The sequence below is a fragment of the Haliotis rubra genome, unplaced genomic scaffold (assembly GCF_003918875.1).
Source record: "Haliotis rubra isolate DU_JTF1 unplaced genomic scaffold, ASM391887v1 Scf498, whole genome shotgun sequence".
NCBI lineage: Eukaryota > Metazoa > Mollusca > Gastropoda > Lepetellida > Haliotidae > Haliotis > Haliotis rubra.
In genome coordinates, this window is record NW_025767188.1 from 597,599 (window position 1) to 611,192 (window position 13,594).

Below are 13,594 nucleotides of genomic sequence, written 5' to 3' on the forward strand. Positions count from 1 at the left end.
CTCATTCCACTCCACACCAATACCGTTAAAGCAATGCTCTTCTTACTCGCAATCATCAGGTCACAAACCAAGTAATCAAGTGCTCGATCAAGGCCATTTTCTTACAGGACATTCTTTGTGTAACGTCTACCCTCTTAACGAAGGGCCCACCGTTTAGTTTGATCTTGAATAACTTTGGATAAGGAAGAATCCAGAATATGCTCCAACCATCACGTGTCTATACAGGGCGTAATTAGCTGTCTAACCTTGCATACACCTACATCGACAGCGTTGCTAGACGTAAGACGTCATCGGCTTCGTGCACGACATTCTCCTCAACTGCCCCGCGCACCTGTAATTAGTAAAACCAACATGCACCGGCGCCCACCAAATAACGTCCCGACCTGTGTCGGGGTCAAGTGCAGTGTATGGTTGTGAAGAGTCACGATCAGGGTCTGTGTTTGGGCGGACAGATAGACTGGACGGATATAAGGGTAGCACTTGTGTTCGCCATGTGCACCGTCAGTTAATTACTGTATTTTCTGTCCAATACGGACGCTGACTAATCAGGATTATTTGGAATACTGGACCACATATCCGGCCCTGAATTCAATTCAATATATATAATATTTCTTTTAATATTGTCATTTCAAGTGTTGTTTTTTTTAAAAATCCGGCTATTCCGGACATCTTTCTAAACTGGACTCACTCAGTTGGTCCATTCCACAGTAGTCGGTTTGTGTTGTGTGTCTGGGCGAAGAGTTGTTTTCGCCATTTGTGAAGTATGTTGGCCTTCTGAGTGGCGGCACATGATCCATCTCGAACTAAGGTAGCTCGATGTATCGTTTAAGACGCAATTACTCCTCCACTGTCACAATCTTACTCCACATTACACAAAGTAAGTTGAAATAACTGATGGGAAGATCATATATGGTAGGCAGCACCCAGCTTGTACGGCGAACCATTTATGTTTTGTTTGTCAAAAAGTATTTTATTTTATTCATTTTGTTATGTGAATATGGTCTATTTCCTGCAAAACTGTACTATACTATTCACACTTTGCTAAGGATCAAATCGTGAATTCAACAGAAAACTATTATGTGGGTTCAAATTTGGTTTAAAGACCTAAGCTTATTGTATGCATGGATCCTAGGCTTCAGTATGGCATTGCATCTTGTGTACCCCATATCTGCAATTGACATGTGTTGTTTATTTGTCAATGACTCGTTCCATCATTTGCAAAATGGTTGATTGGTGCCATGAAAACCGTGTTTATGGTTACTCATGTTTCAAGTGCATAAGGTTAGCTTAAAGTGACTATTTGCCTAATGAGGGGTTACCATATTATTAATTAATTATTTTAAATGGATACAATTTCAAATTATGTATCTACATTTAAGTAAAGTTGTGATTTTTTGTGATCCTCAGCAAAGTGTGAGTAGTATATAATCAACGAGACGCCCCCTCTCTCTGCCAGCTACTACAACGATAGATAGCTTTTCCTCCGCAGATATTTTAAACATATTAGTGAGTTTTTTGTTATATATAGATAATTCTGTGAATATTCGGATGCTGATCCAATTACTAGTATTAGTAATGACAGGATAACATAATATAAATATAAATCTGATCATTATTAATTATCTTTTATCATTCATGCTGGTCCGACGGAGCCTGTAGTTAAATTATTAATAAGAAATTACATTTCTGACGTGGAAGTGGTGAATACCGTTATCGGGTAATCAAGGAATCTGTTGCATCTCACATGCGAGCACTTGCCATGATTCCTCTCTCGTATCCTTAACTTTGTCACGAAGGTTTTGTCATGAACTTTGACATGAAACATGTACGTGTTAATGCAATAAATGATGCCATATAATGTGATAATCTCACACAAAACAGAGAGTGTAAACATGGGATATTTATACCATATGAATATGACCGTCTCGTAATCCAACCCCAATGTACGCCTATGATCGAGCTGTAGGGAAGCTGAGGGATATTTGGTCAGGTAATCCCTGTGTTTGCTGAAGAATTATTCCGCAATAAAGTCCCACACACAAACAATCGGTTTGTTTGTCAATAACCGCGACGATCAATCTCAGTTTCCAAATCCTGCCTCAAAAGGCCATTTGTCAGTCTCCATCGCGTCCCACTGTTGTGATCACGTGACTGCTGAACGTAATTGTCGTGGATGTATTGCTCTTGGTGGTGTTCTGACAGAATAGTATTTAGATTATTCTGGTGTCTTTAAATGTGTCAAAGAAACTCTATCTTCCTAACCAAATATTATGTTTTCTTTGGAGATTTACTTTTTGGTTTGTTGAGTAATGTTGGGAAGCCGAGTGGTTCAAACGTTCGCTCGTCATACCGAAAGCCCAAGTTCTCCAAATGGTTCAGTATGTGAAGATCAGTTCTTGTGTCCAGTCCGCGTTATTGTAGAAATATTGTTTAAAGCAGAGTAAAACCCTGCTCACAATACCGTGTACCCCCACCCCCCACCTCCTCCAATACCGTGTACCCCCACCCCACCCCACCCTCCGAGACCGTGCACAAAGAGCTCAAACATTGGTTGACCCTATATACGTTTCTAGTTCTGTTCACCCAAGGATGGACTAGTAGACTTTGTACAAGAATCACTGCTATTAACGTTATTTATCACCTTCACCTTCACCCCATGAAAGGTCATTTCATGGGGTAATGATGATGTAGACTAATGATTATGATGATGGTGATGGTGATGGTGATGGTGATGGCGAAGATGATGACGATCTCAACGATGATGATGATGATGATATGATGATGGCAAAGATGATGACGATCTCAATGATGATGATGGTGATGATAATGATGATGGCGAAGATGATGACGATCTCAACGATGATGATGATGATGATGATGATGATGATGATGATGATGATGGCGAAGATGATGACGATCTCAACGATGATGATGATGATGATGATGGCGCAGATGATGACGATTTCAACGATGATGATGATGATAATGATGATGGCGAAGATGATGACGATCTCAACGATGATGATGATGATGATGATGATGATGATGATGATGATGATGATGGCGAAGATGATGACGATCTCAACGATGATGATGATGATGATGATGGCGCAGATGATGACGATTTCAACGATGATGAAGATGATAATGATGATGGCGAAGATGATGACGATCTCAACGATAATAATGGCGGCGATCTCAACGATGATGATGAAAATGAGCATTACATTGATAATGATATATTTGAAGTATTTGAACCGCCTGTCTCAATGTTGCTGCGTATGATGTTACGGACAGTTTCAGTGCCCTATGGTATCGTCCAGCTACACAGGGGTTGTCCAGTGTTTGTAGTGGGTCAGTGAGTGATAGGTCAGTTGTGTAATGTATTTAGCGTGTCCGGTGAAACAGGCCCATGTCAACATGTCCACACCTTGTACAGAATCGCCACGGATTAGAAGCGACCTCCAACAGACCTTCTGAGACCATCATCTCTCCGCTGTTACACACAGAACACTGAATATATATAACGAGTCTGTCTCACAGTCCCTGAATCACATTATTTCCCATTCCACCCTGCCTTTTCTGCAATGCTAAAGCCCCAAATGAAGCAAGTCTAAATTTCCCTAGGTTCTGAATCTCCATTCTAAGCTGGGGATACTTTTGAACTTTATAGGAATTGTTTGTTTCTATCAAATAATATAGATTAAGCGTTAGTCTATTTTAATGTATGCATTGCCATTCGTGAAAGGATGTATGACTAGTTAAAGTAAAAGCGTGTAAGAATGAATAAACATAACTAACATAGTAATGTCTTATTACCCAAGTCAAGATTTATCAGTAAGTCCAAAACTCCATCTATTCGATCTTTAAGAATATCACCTAAATTTTCAGGTTATTTACAAATATAAACTTGTATGACGTATAAAATCTTTAAAAGGGAACACCTGGGAAACTGTGGGATACAACGTACAAGCTACACACTCGCATTGCACTCAAAGGTTTTCAAATCTTTACTGTGCTGACAACAGTCACCGAACACGTGAAGTACAGCAATTATATTAGATAAGACCTACACCTAGTTTTGAATCATAAACTATAGATCAAGGGATCATGTTGGACCTCGCCCTTGCGCCATATGCGCATTGAAATATGAAATGGGACATTAAAGCCAATATCAGGGGCCCTCATTGAGCATAGTAATCTCACATGCCTCAATACAATTTAACACCTGGGCCTTGATAGAACATAAGTCGTATGTGCATTAGTATAGCCATGGTTCTATTGCTCTAAAACACAGCCATCATGTCACTCATCAAAGTTCTCATTTCTTGTTTGTTTTCTATTTCATGGATTATGGATGTACACAGTCTTTTCCTGGTATTACATATTATATTGGTATATTTTTTTTCTGAATTTTGGAAACGTTGTTATCAATGAAATCACGTTCTTAGGTGTATATTGCGTTGAGCATATCAATGTTTGTAAAGATAAGAGTACATCCCAGACAACTAGTAATTGATTAGGTGTAAGCATGGTAAACCTCACTTGATTTAATGTTAGTTTAACTAGTGACTATGCCACTGAACATCTTTGAGGCGGATATGCCTCTACAAAAGCATTATACATATTGTTAATATATCACGTTGATCACGTTCTTACTGTCGAGTTTACGTTGAGAATGGCTTCGATTGGGAAATAGTACCTTCTTGTCATGCCTGCAAACATGATGGTACTTCCTGGTCAAATGGTTATGAGTACAGAGACCTGAACCGGCCTGAAAGTATTGACCATCGAGGATGCTAACATGACACTCGAGCGTAGATGGTGGTCGAAATAACACCTCTCATGACTCCAGTGTTTGGCCAACACGGGTCAAGGAGATGATGGCCAGTGGTTAATTAAGGTAAAGGCTCGGTTACCTGATGTAGGGACGTTCCCACGTACTGTGGGGGTTCGTGTAGCTCGGATCGGCTGGAACGTAATTATTCATTGTTTAATCAAGGTGACAGCTGATTGTTTTAAAGCATTACGTGCTCTGTAACAGATAATACATGCAATTCTCTCAGTGTATCCTAGGTGGACATGCTTTGTGGGGTGTTTACTGAAGTTCTGGTTTAAATGTTCTTAGAGTTTTCAAAAAGAACTTTAATCGACCTTAGGGTCTATAAGTAAAGAATAACATTCTTCATTATATTTTCTACACAAACGACACTTGGTTTAATTTTTAAAAATTACTGTATACATATTTGGGATGGAGTGGGGAAATCATCAACATCAGCGACAATTATTATTTACATTTAGCTATATAATTCAATTGATTTGTGGGGCGGTGGGATAACATAGTGGTAAAAGCGCTAGCTCGTCACGCCGAAGACCCCGGTTCGATTTCCAACATGGGGAGAGTGTGTGAAGCCCATGCCTGGTGTCCCCGCTTGTTGCTTGAATATTGCTAAAATCATCCACACTCACTCATAGTGCTTACTGACTTGCACACATTTCGGCAGTAGGAAGAAGCCTAAACACATTGATTAAATAATGTCTAATTGATATTCCGTGATATTGGATGTTCCCCATATTGTCAAACTGTAGTTCTGTTTAACATGGTAGAAGTGTGTTTATATCAACGGGCATATGGTTTTACGTGGTACTCTGCTATGGTTTTCATTCTTGGACCTATCGAAGGAAGTTTCAAAGCTATATCTAAACCTTTGACAATATTGGTCATGGCAATCCCTGTTAAAACTTTGAAGGTTTAGGCAGTGACCCATCTGCTTGCACTTTCTGTGCCCCATTCGTTAACACCCGATGTGCCCCATCCATTAGCACATGCGGTGCCCCTAAGGTTACACCCGCTGTGCGCTACGTCGCCTCCCACTATTAACTATTTACCACAATTTAGAGTCCTGCGGTGAAAGAATAGGGTGTGGTTGGTGCAGCAGTTACAGCCTATTATCGAATAAATCCCGTCAATTTCCTTGTTTCCATGGTAATTCACAAACAAACAGCACCTACGGACTTTGTATAGAGTACAGAGGATGTAGCACTCTGAGGTTTATAGTGAGTTGTGAATATATATTGATAGAACTGTATCGTAAAACAACAGTTTATGGGTTTTTTGTTGTTTTCTTTACTTCAATTTATGTCAAGGATTAATCAATTCTTTTGATCATTTGAGAAAACTATTAGCAAGCATGTCTTTGTGCTAAACAAAAAAGGGGAATCAGTAAAATGTGTTTTGTGTGTGTGAATTTTAAACGTTTTCTGAAGTTAGTAAAAACAGACCCTAGTTACAAATTCTCGTCAATATAATAATTGTTAAAAAACTGAATCATAATCTTTACAAATTAACGCTGATTTGGTGTATGCAATTCATAGAATACCAGTTGCTTAGTTCTATGCTCATGATGTCAATCACTGGATTTCCTAGTCCAAAAACGATTATTTAAAACCCCATCATCATATAGTTGGAAATTTGCTGACTGTGGCGTTAAACAAACAAACAAACAAGCAAAGGGCATATTTTCTGTAGGTGTTTTTGTTGTGGTGTATATGTTTTACCGTTTATAGTCTATAATTCGAAAAGGATCCAACCATATTACAATGACAGATCAGTTACAAGATCTGTAGTCACTTGGTGTCAGATACCTCCCAGCTTGGTTAACACCTATACAGCAGATATCGAATACCAATACACCACACGTTTACGGGTTCTTTATGTGGTTCCATTATTAATTGCATTAAACGACGCCGATACATTATTGAAGGACGTTATTGCATAAAACGTAGCTTAAACAAACATTAAACAATAGACAGCCCGGGGCCTGTAAGTGCAATTAGGCAATTAATGTTGATGTTATGTTTAAATACTTTGAACGTTTCACGATCAAAGGTAGCAGCGATTAGCGGTGTTTTTGTTCTTCGTCACAGCTGTTGCACATCTAGGACGTCGGTAACGACTCAATACTTCACCACCCCCAACATGGTGCATAGTTGTTGATACGGTATATAGGTCCTATTGATCTCAAGTCTTATTGGATTGAGGTCATATTACGATAGTACTCATTGCTATTGGGACATCGGTCGTTCTGCCTGGTTCAGTGTTCGTGTCCTCGGAAGGATACTTGGACTGAGCCGAGACACCGGCCACACAGTTCGGGGATCGATGGCTGGATGTCACCATGTGCTAATTGGAACAGCAAGTTTTTTGTTTTAGTTCCGCATCCTGTGTAAACTACACAGGGGCCGTTGTCGAGTTGAGACGCCGGTGGAAACATACACGGCACAGATCGTAGGGACATCGCTGGAGAAGGGAGGCATTTTTTATCCTTTTTTTATCACCTCATAACAAGACATTATATTTTGGAGAAGCGGATATAAATGGAAGAAGAAACTGTGTAAAGTATTGACCGGATTGGTGACAGTGATGAGGATGTACAATGTGACAATGATATGACGTTTTTCCGTGAATATCATTCAGTTTTACTCAACCATATGACATTTGTCTCTAGTCCGTGTTCTCAGTTGAACTGCGGATGTGTGAAACACGTCATTAATTTATGTGTATCCGATTCGCAATAAGACTTCAATAATACATCGACTTAGCTGGGAAAGTGCAGTTGCTTGTATAATAGACTTCCTCCTGTCTCTGATTGCGACCTGAAGACGCCGACGCTGAAGACTTTCATTGATTGAAGGCTGCTAAATGGAACGTATATGAAGTGTTTGTAGACCGAGTTCAGCCCAGATAAGATTGTGCCTGGCGGTTGTATGGTGGCGTTATTTCCGCCTCGTCACATCTGTAACAAACGAAGTATAACGGTTTGTCAAGTGATCGGAGAAGTAGGGTTATACACACAGAGAATCTGTCTGGCTCGTGATCTGCCGCTTTATTGAGGATCACGCCTCATTGGACACGCTGGACTCGAACCAGTCTCGAAGGATTAGCTGTTCATATATTCTATAAATCTCCCTAGCTGGATTTTGCTGAATTAGCTGTTTATAAGTAAGATTATCGATCTGACGTAATTATATTTTCATCTGATTGCCTGGGGAACAGTGGTAGTATTAGCGAGGTAGGTAGGTAGGTGCAGCATCGATCGTGCATTGTTTGGAACAGACTTGTCGAGGAGTGTGCAGGCGGTTGTGTTGGATGATAGTTCATCTCCGAACTTCACTTCTGGACACGACTCTCACTTAAATGCATTGATGTTGGAGACACACACCTCGCTCCTCATCACTCGCTGTTTCGATGTTTCGTGTTAATCGAATGTTAAGGCAGGGTTACAGTGTCAGTTCTCGGCGGTAATATCCAAGATTGTTCTCCCATGAAACAAACAATACTCTCGAGAACGGAATACTTTCTGAATATTTTGATGTGATAGTACAGATACGTACATGGTGTTTCGTCAATGGCTGCAGGAGGAGAACACGCGGGACCCCAAGCACGGATCCGGACTCTGTTTGTCAGCACATTTACTAGAACAGCGCACCTGTTCAGAGTATAACATTGGTTAGCACCATCCGGTGTTCCTGTATGTGGTACTGTTCTACCAGAACAGCCAACCATCGTTGAACCTTTTCTTTCAAGTAATTTACGACTCTTGTGAAGAACCTCACCAACCTATCACACGCCACATTGGCGTCCCGACTCTGCAGCATGGACGCCATGGAATACCTGGATGCCCATGACGACATCGAGTACCTTGCTGCGTTAGCTAAAATGGGGGACCTGAGCGACGACATCGACGACGACATCCGCCCCTCGGCCTGGAGCCCTTCCTTCAGTGAATGTTCCGATCATACTTACGCTACGGTAGGTCTTCCATCTTTTCAAAGACGAAAATGTGTTCACTTATGTCGTGACGTGAATGGGCTGTTCATATACCGTTCGCGTACCTCTCGTGCACCGTTCCTGCATTGTTTGTGTAAAGTGTGCGTCGTGTATCGATCACGCTTAATGTATGTACATCAAATACATATCCATATATTCAAACCTTAACTTGCAAGTTATCAAGTACAAAATCAGCTTACAAATGGTGGATGACTAGGATCTTTATTTGTTATTAATCAGTACTTAATATCTCATGCATATTTCATCCCGTCTGTGAGGGTGCACGTGAGGCACTATTGTTGCGGAATTAATGCGACTCACAGCCACTGTTGTTGGGACAAACACAGGTCCAATAACACCCCAATACCCAGAGAACTCGGCTGTAATGAAATCACAAATGCACATCAAATATCTTCGATCAAATCTGCTATTTAATTAGATTGGCATGTCCAGCCCTGCGGACGACAAAGCGGATCGGCCATTAACTGCACTCCAAGGGGAGATAATCCTGTCAGTTAGGGGAGAAAGGATTAGCCCTCGAGTTGGGAAAAGCTTCCCCCGGGGTGGGATTGTTTCAGGTCAGGGAATTTCAGGTCACACTGTTAGAGGTTTAATTTCTGTGTAATAATGCCACATGTGAGATCTCACTTACTAATGCCTCAATGGTTTGAGAAAGCCATTATCGTGATAAGCTGACTACGTGCATAATGTGTCTCAAGCCTAAACGGGGAAAACAAATAACACAATGTAGCATGCTTTGCACTGGCGCTGCGGTTGTATTTTGTATTATGAGAACATACAGTGGTCATTTAATCCATATAGAGTTGCATTCACAAATCAAAGACATTTGCATTGCTCCTTGCTGAGATTTTAGTTGGTGCCGTTTTCGCCATCATAAGATTTGTAGCCGTTTTCGCCAAGTCGAAGTTCCCTTATGTCCAAATGGTGCCGTTTTCGCCAGGTGACGTTTTGCTGTGGTGACGTTTTAGCCTGAACCCCTGAGATTTGTCCCATAATCTTTCGATCGTAGGTTCGAATACCAGATCCGTCTTGATTATGATTCAAGGTCTGGAAGCACCATAAACGTTTCACTCACTCACTCTAACACTCACTCTATGTTGTGGAAGCAGACAGGATGTATTTGGTTGTACTCGTCCTTGAGTGGCAATGGCAGTGTCATAACTATGGGTCACGAAGACAGATAGCTATGTTGTTTTGTTTAAGTTTAGTGGCTCGTCCTGAGTGATACACTATCACTATCGCTGGTATATACATGATAACGTATTCAAAAGGAGTTTGGACTGGCGCATGATTGATTTGTTTTAACTGTTCATACACTAAACAGTTGTACGGATTAACGGGTTCGACGTGCACGCAATTTTCTTTCATGGAAATATTAATCTAAAATCCAGATCTCATACTGCTCAACTGCCTCAGGCTGGAGATTCATCTCATTAAAGTCACATTTACGTCTCAATCAGAGCTTGTTACAACTGTACGACTGCTCATTATCCGACCTTGAAATCAATAGAGTAGAGGAGATAAATACACATAAGATGGCGCCCAGTTACTCTACACAATGGAAGATGATTCTGGGAGATGAAGATGTCGCTGTCCCAGCTGCTGTCTTGGCTGCGATCAATGCCCACTAGATGAGCCACATTAGGTAGGGAAGGGCTTGTATTGGATTCTTGATTAACACACATATGACTCTCTGGAGTTAGTTTTACATCATCCAGACACTTGCGTGAGATGCACGTCCATTGTTACCGCCAAGGCAGCTCGATCTGAGATAGACGGACAGAAGGGGAAAGAATATGGTTCAGGGACTGTGAGACAGGTCGGTAATGTAGCGTTTAAATAAATAAGATTGCCTGTACTGTGAGCGTCTCCTGTACATATACAGTTGCCATGTAGTGAAGGAGTAAAACTGTACCAACGTTCACGACGACGTCGCCGTGAAACGTGATCATTTGTACTGTGGCATCGTAATATTTCCGATATCTGGTTATGTGCCGGTCCAAATGCCAACAGAAAGTATGTAGAATTTATAAGCGTGCTTTGTGAACAGTCTCTTTACAAACTTGTTAATGTAATTACCTTTTAAAATAAATTCTACTATAAATATATGAAACATAAGGTATATGTATTAAGGTAAACAGGATCGTCAACGTGAGAGGGTCGTCAGCATTTCTTTAGTCCCTAAATGAAAATGGTGAATTGCAAAATAACTCAAAATAAGGAATAGCCTATTAAATTTGACAACTGTTATCAATTTTACTCTTTTTAAAATAATAATATGTACATGTACACCCGCTTTCGATATGATCAGGAGGGAAATAAGTAAACTTTACATTATCGAGAAAACAAATGCCATCTTTTCTTGTAATTTTACCAAATTTGTTGGATTCTGGTCTGATTGCATCCATTGTTTGATTGATAGTAACGTACAACTTGTCTATTTTCCGACAATGCCATCTGTTATAATATGCTTGTCAATGTGAGACACCATTAAGATCTGTACCGTTCCTCAAATTGTTGTACCTACCTCCCTGTACGTTATCAAGTAGTGCACGTAACAACATGGTCGGTTCTTAAACAACATTTTTCCAGTGATCGGTATCGAATTAAGAAACAGCAGGTATTGGTTGGTTCAGGGTATTCAGCAGGTATTGGTTGGTTCAGGGTATTCAGCAGGTATTGGTTGGTTCAGTGTATTCATTGTCGTTAAATAGACTATTCTCAATTTTGAGTTATTTTGCAACACATCGTTCGCATGGGCATTTCGGATACACAGACTGCCAATACCCACAGTTTGACGACCGTAAACTTGAAAATGAATATTTATTAAACGAAGCCCGATCATCATATAATGGTTATTTTGAATTTTTTACAACCGAAAATCGATTTATGACATTTTAATAAATGTGCTGGTTTAACAATGTATTGATAAAAATGTAACATATGTTTGACATTGACGTTTGATTCGATACTAACATAACTGTATTGATTAAATAAAAAGGCTCAATGGTTGGATATTGCAGTAGGAGGTCAATTGAGTCCTTGTTGTTTATGGGGGAATAATTGACGAACAGAACCGTGCAGTAATAACTTTAAGGTATCACATTTGACGCACAATGCTCACGGGGTAGCCTAGTGTTTAGAGGGTTCGCCCGTCACGCCGAGGACTCGGGTTCGATTCCCTTCATGGGTACACTGTTTAAAGCCGTTCGTGTTGTCCCTGTCGTATTTCTGCTGGAATTTTGCTTACACGCACGCACTCACTCACTCACAGTTTAACAATGGAGAAGAGGGTTTCTCCCACGTGATCAGCGGTACCTGAAACCATCACGTGTTTCCTAGAGTGATTATGCTTTTACGCCGCTGGATATCTATCTATCTATCAATCAATCGCTGGATATCAAATTCGCCCTATATTTAATCGGGCTTTTCTTCGACGTTATACGTTACTTAACACAGACTTGCGACAGTCGTGTTCGATTTGTGAAACAACAGACAATCAAAGACTGAATGATCCTCGTTAAAGGGACGTAACTGTTGTTTTTGATTGAATGAGGGTTGTATCTCTGTTGGACGGACTGACTGACTGAGTTTAGTTTTAGCAATATTCCAGCAATATCACGGCGGGGGATACCAGAAATGGGCTTCACACATTGTGCCCATGTGGGGAATCGAACCCGGGTCTTCGGCGTGACGAGCCAACGCTTTAACCACTAGGCTACCGCGCCGCCCCGTATCTCTGTTGGAATTTACATGGGTAACTAATGCTTTTTAAACGGACTGTTAAATACGATTATGGGCGAAGAGAACAAGAAAACCAATCACAACGCACCCTAAACCAATAACGAAATAATGTTACATTATACGTTGTTGTAGTCCGCCATAATCACAGTTAAGTCACAGCTCTTTATCAAATACTTGCCCTAGTTTCATGGTTAATTTAATCCATAAACGTCATGCATTTGGTCCACATTATGTACTTCTGATTGTAGTGTGTTGTCTTGATGGAATAAGCCTTTGTTATTTTATTCCTTCAGCGTGAAATTAACTCGATCCCTAAAGCAAGCTCTTTCACAAGCTGACAAAACTGTGAAGATTTAATTACAACGTTTATGTTGACATCCGATAACAAAGTGTGTGATTAGTTGGACATACATCTTTAGTGTTATCTCCAACGGACGGGTACTGTTAGGGGATAATTCCCTGTGTAATCCCATCTACCCCAGTGTCCAGGCAGTAATCCCTTGTCGAGATGACCAAAGGAGCTGTTAGAACCCACAGGAGCCCCCGGGCTGTTTCAGTGCACCAATAGTGACTCGAGCTTTCAGCGACCCCCTTAATTGACTATTTTTGTTTCGGTTCAGTAGCAGTTGTCTCCCTTCGTAGAGCCATACGCTCCGCTTGGTTGCATTTGTAAAGGGTAACAGTATTTTAAATATAAATCCAAGGATCAGTCTAAGCATGATTGAACTACATATTGTCAAATAAACTCTGAAGGATATTGAACAAATAGAATTTCTGTTGTCATTCTTCTGATTTAAGAAAAAAACATGTTTGTTTTTTGCGTTTTGTAAGAAAAGTAGTTCTTTGGTAGTTTCTGTAATTTGAAATTGATATCTTTGTCTAGCTTTGAACATGGCCACATGACTCATGGATAAAAGAACGTCGTGCTGTTTGAATCAAAATTGCAACGCCACTTCTTACTTGTAGGCAGATATTTTTCATCTGAAAAGGGAAGCAAAA

The 13,594-nt window shown here is 40.4% G+C and overlaps 1 protein-coding gene across 7 annotated transcripts in view; it reads left to right on the forward strand.

The window, feature by feature from the left end:
• The window catches only part of LOC124291598, a 93,027-nt gene that overhangs the window by 52,564 nt on the left and 26,869 nt on the right, over positions 1–13,594 (forward strand). The window contains exon 1 of one of the 7 annotated variants that reach the window (XM_046728621.1): positions 7,382–8,812. The exons of the other annotated variants lie outside the window; for them this stretch is intronic. Coding sequence (XP_046584577.1) covers positions 8,657–8,812 — 156 coding nt within the window. The 5' untranslated portion in view covers positions 7,382–8,656. Of the gene's footprint in view, positions 1–7,381; positions 8,813–13,594 lie in introns of those variants that run through there. 7 annotated transcript variants of the gene reach the window in all.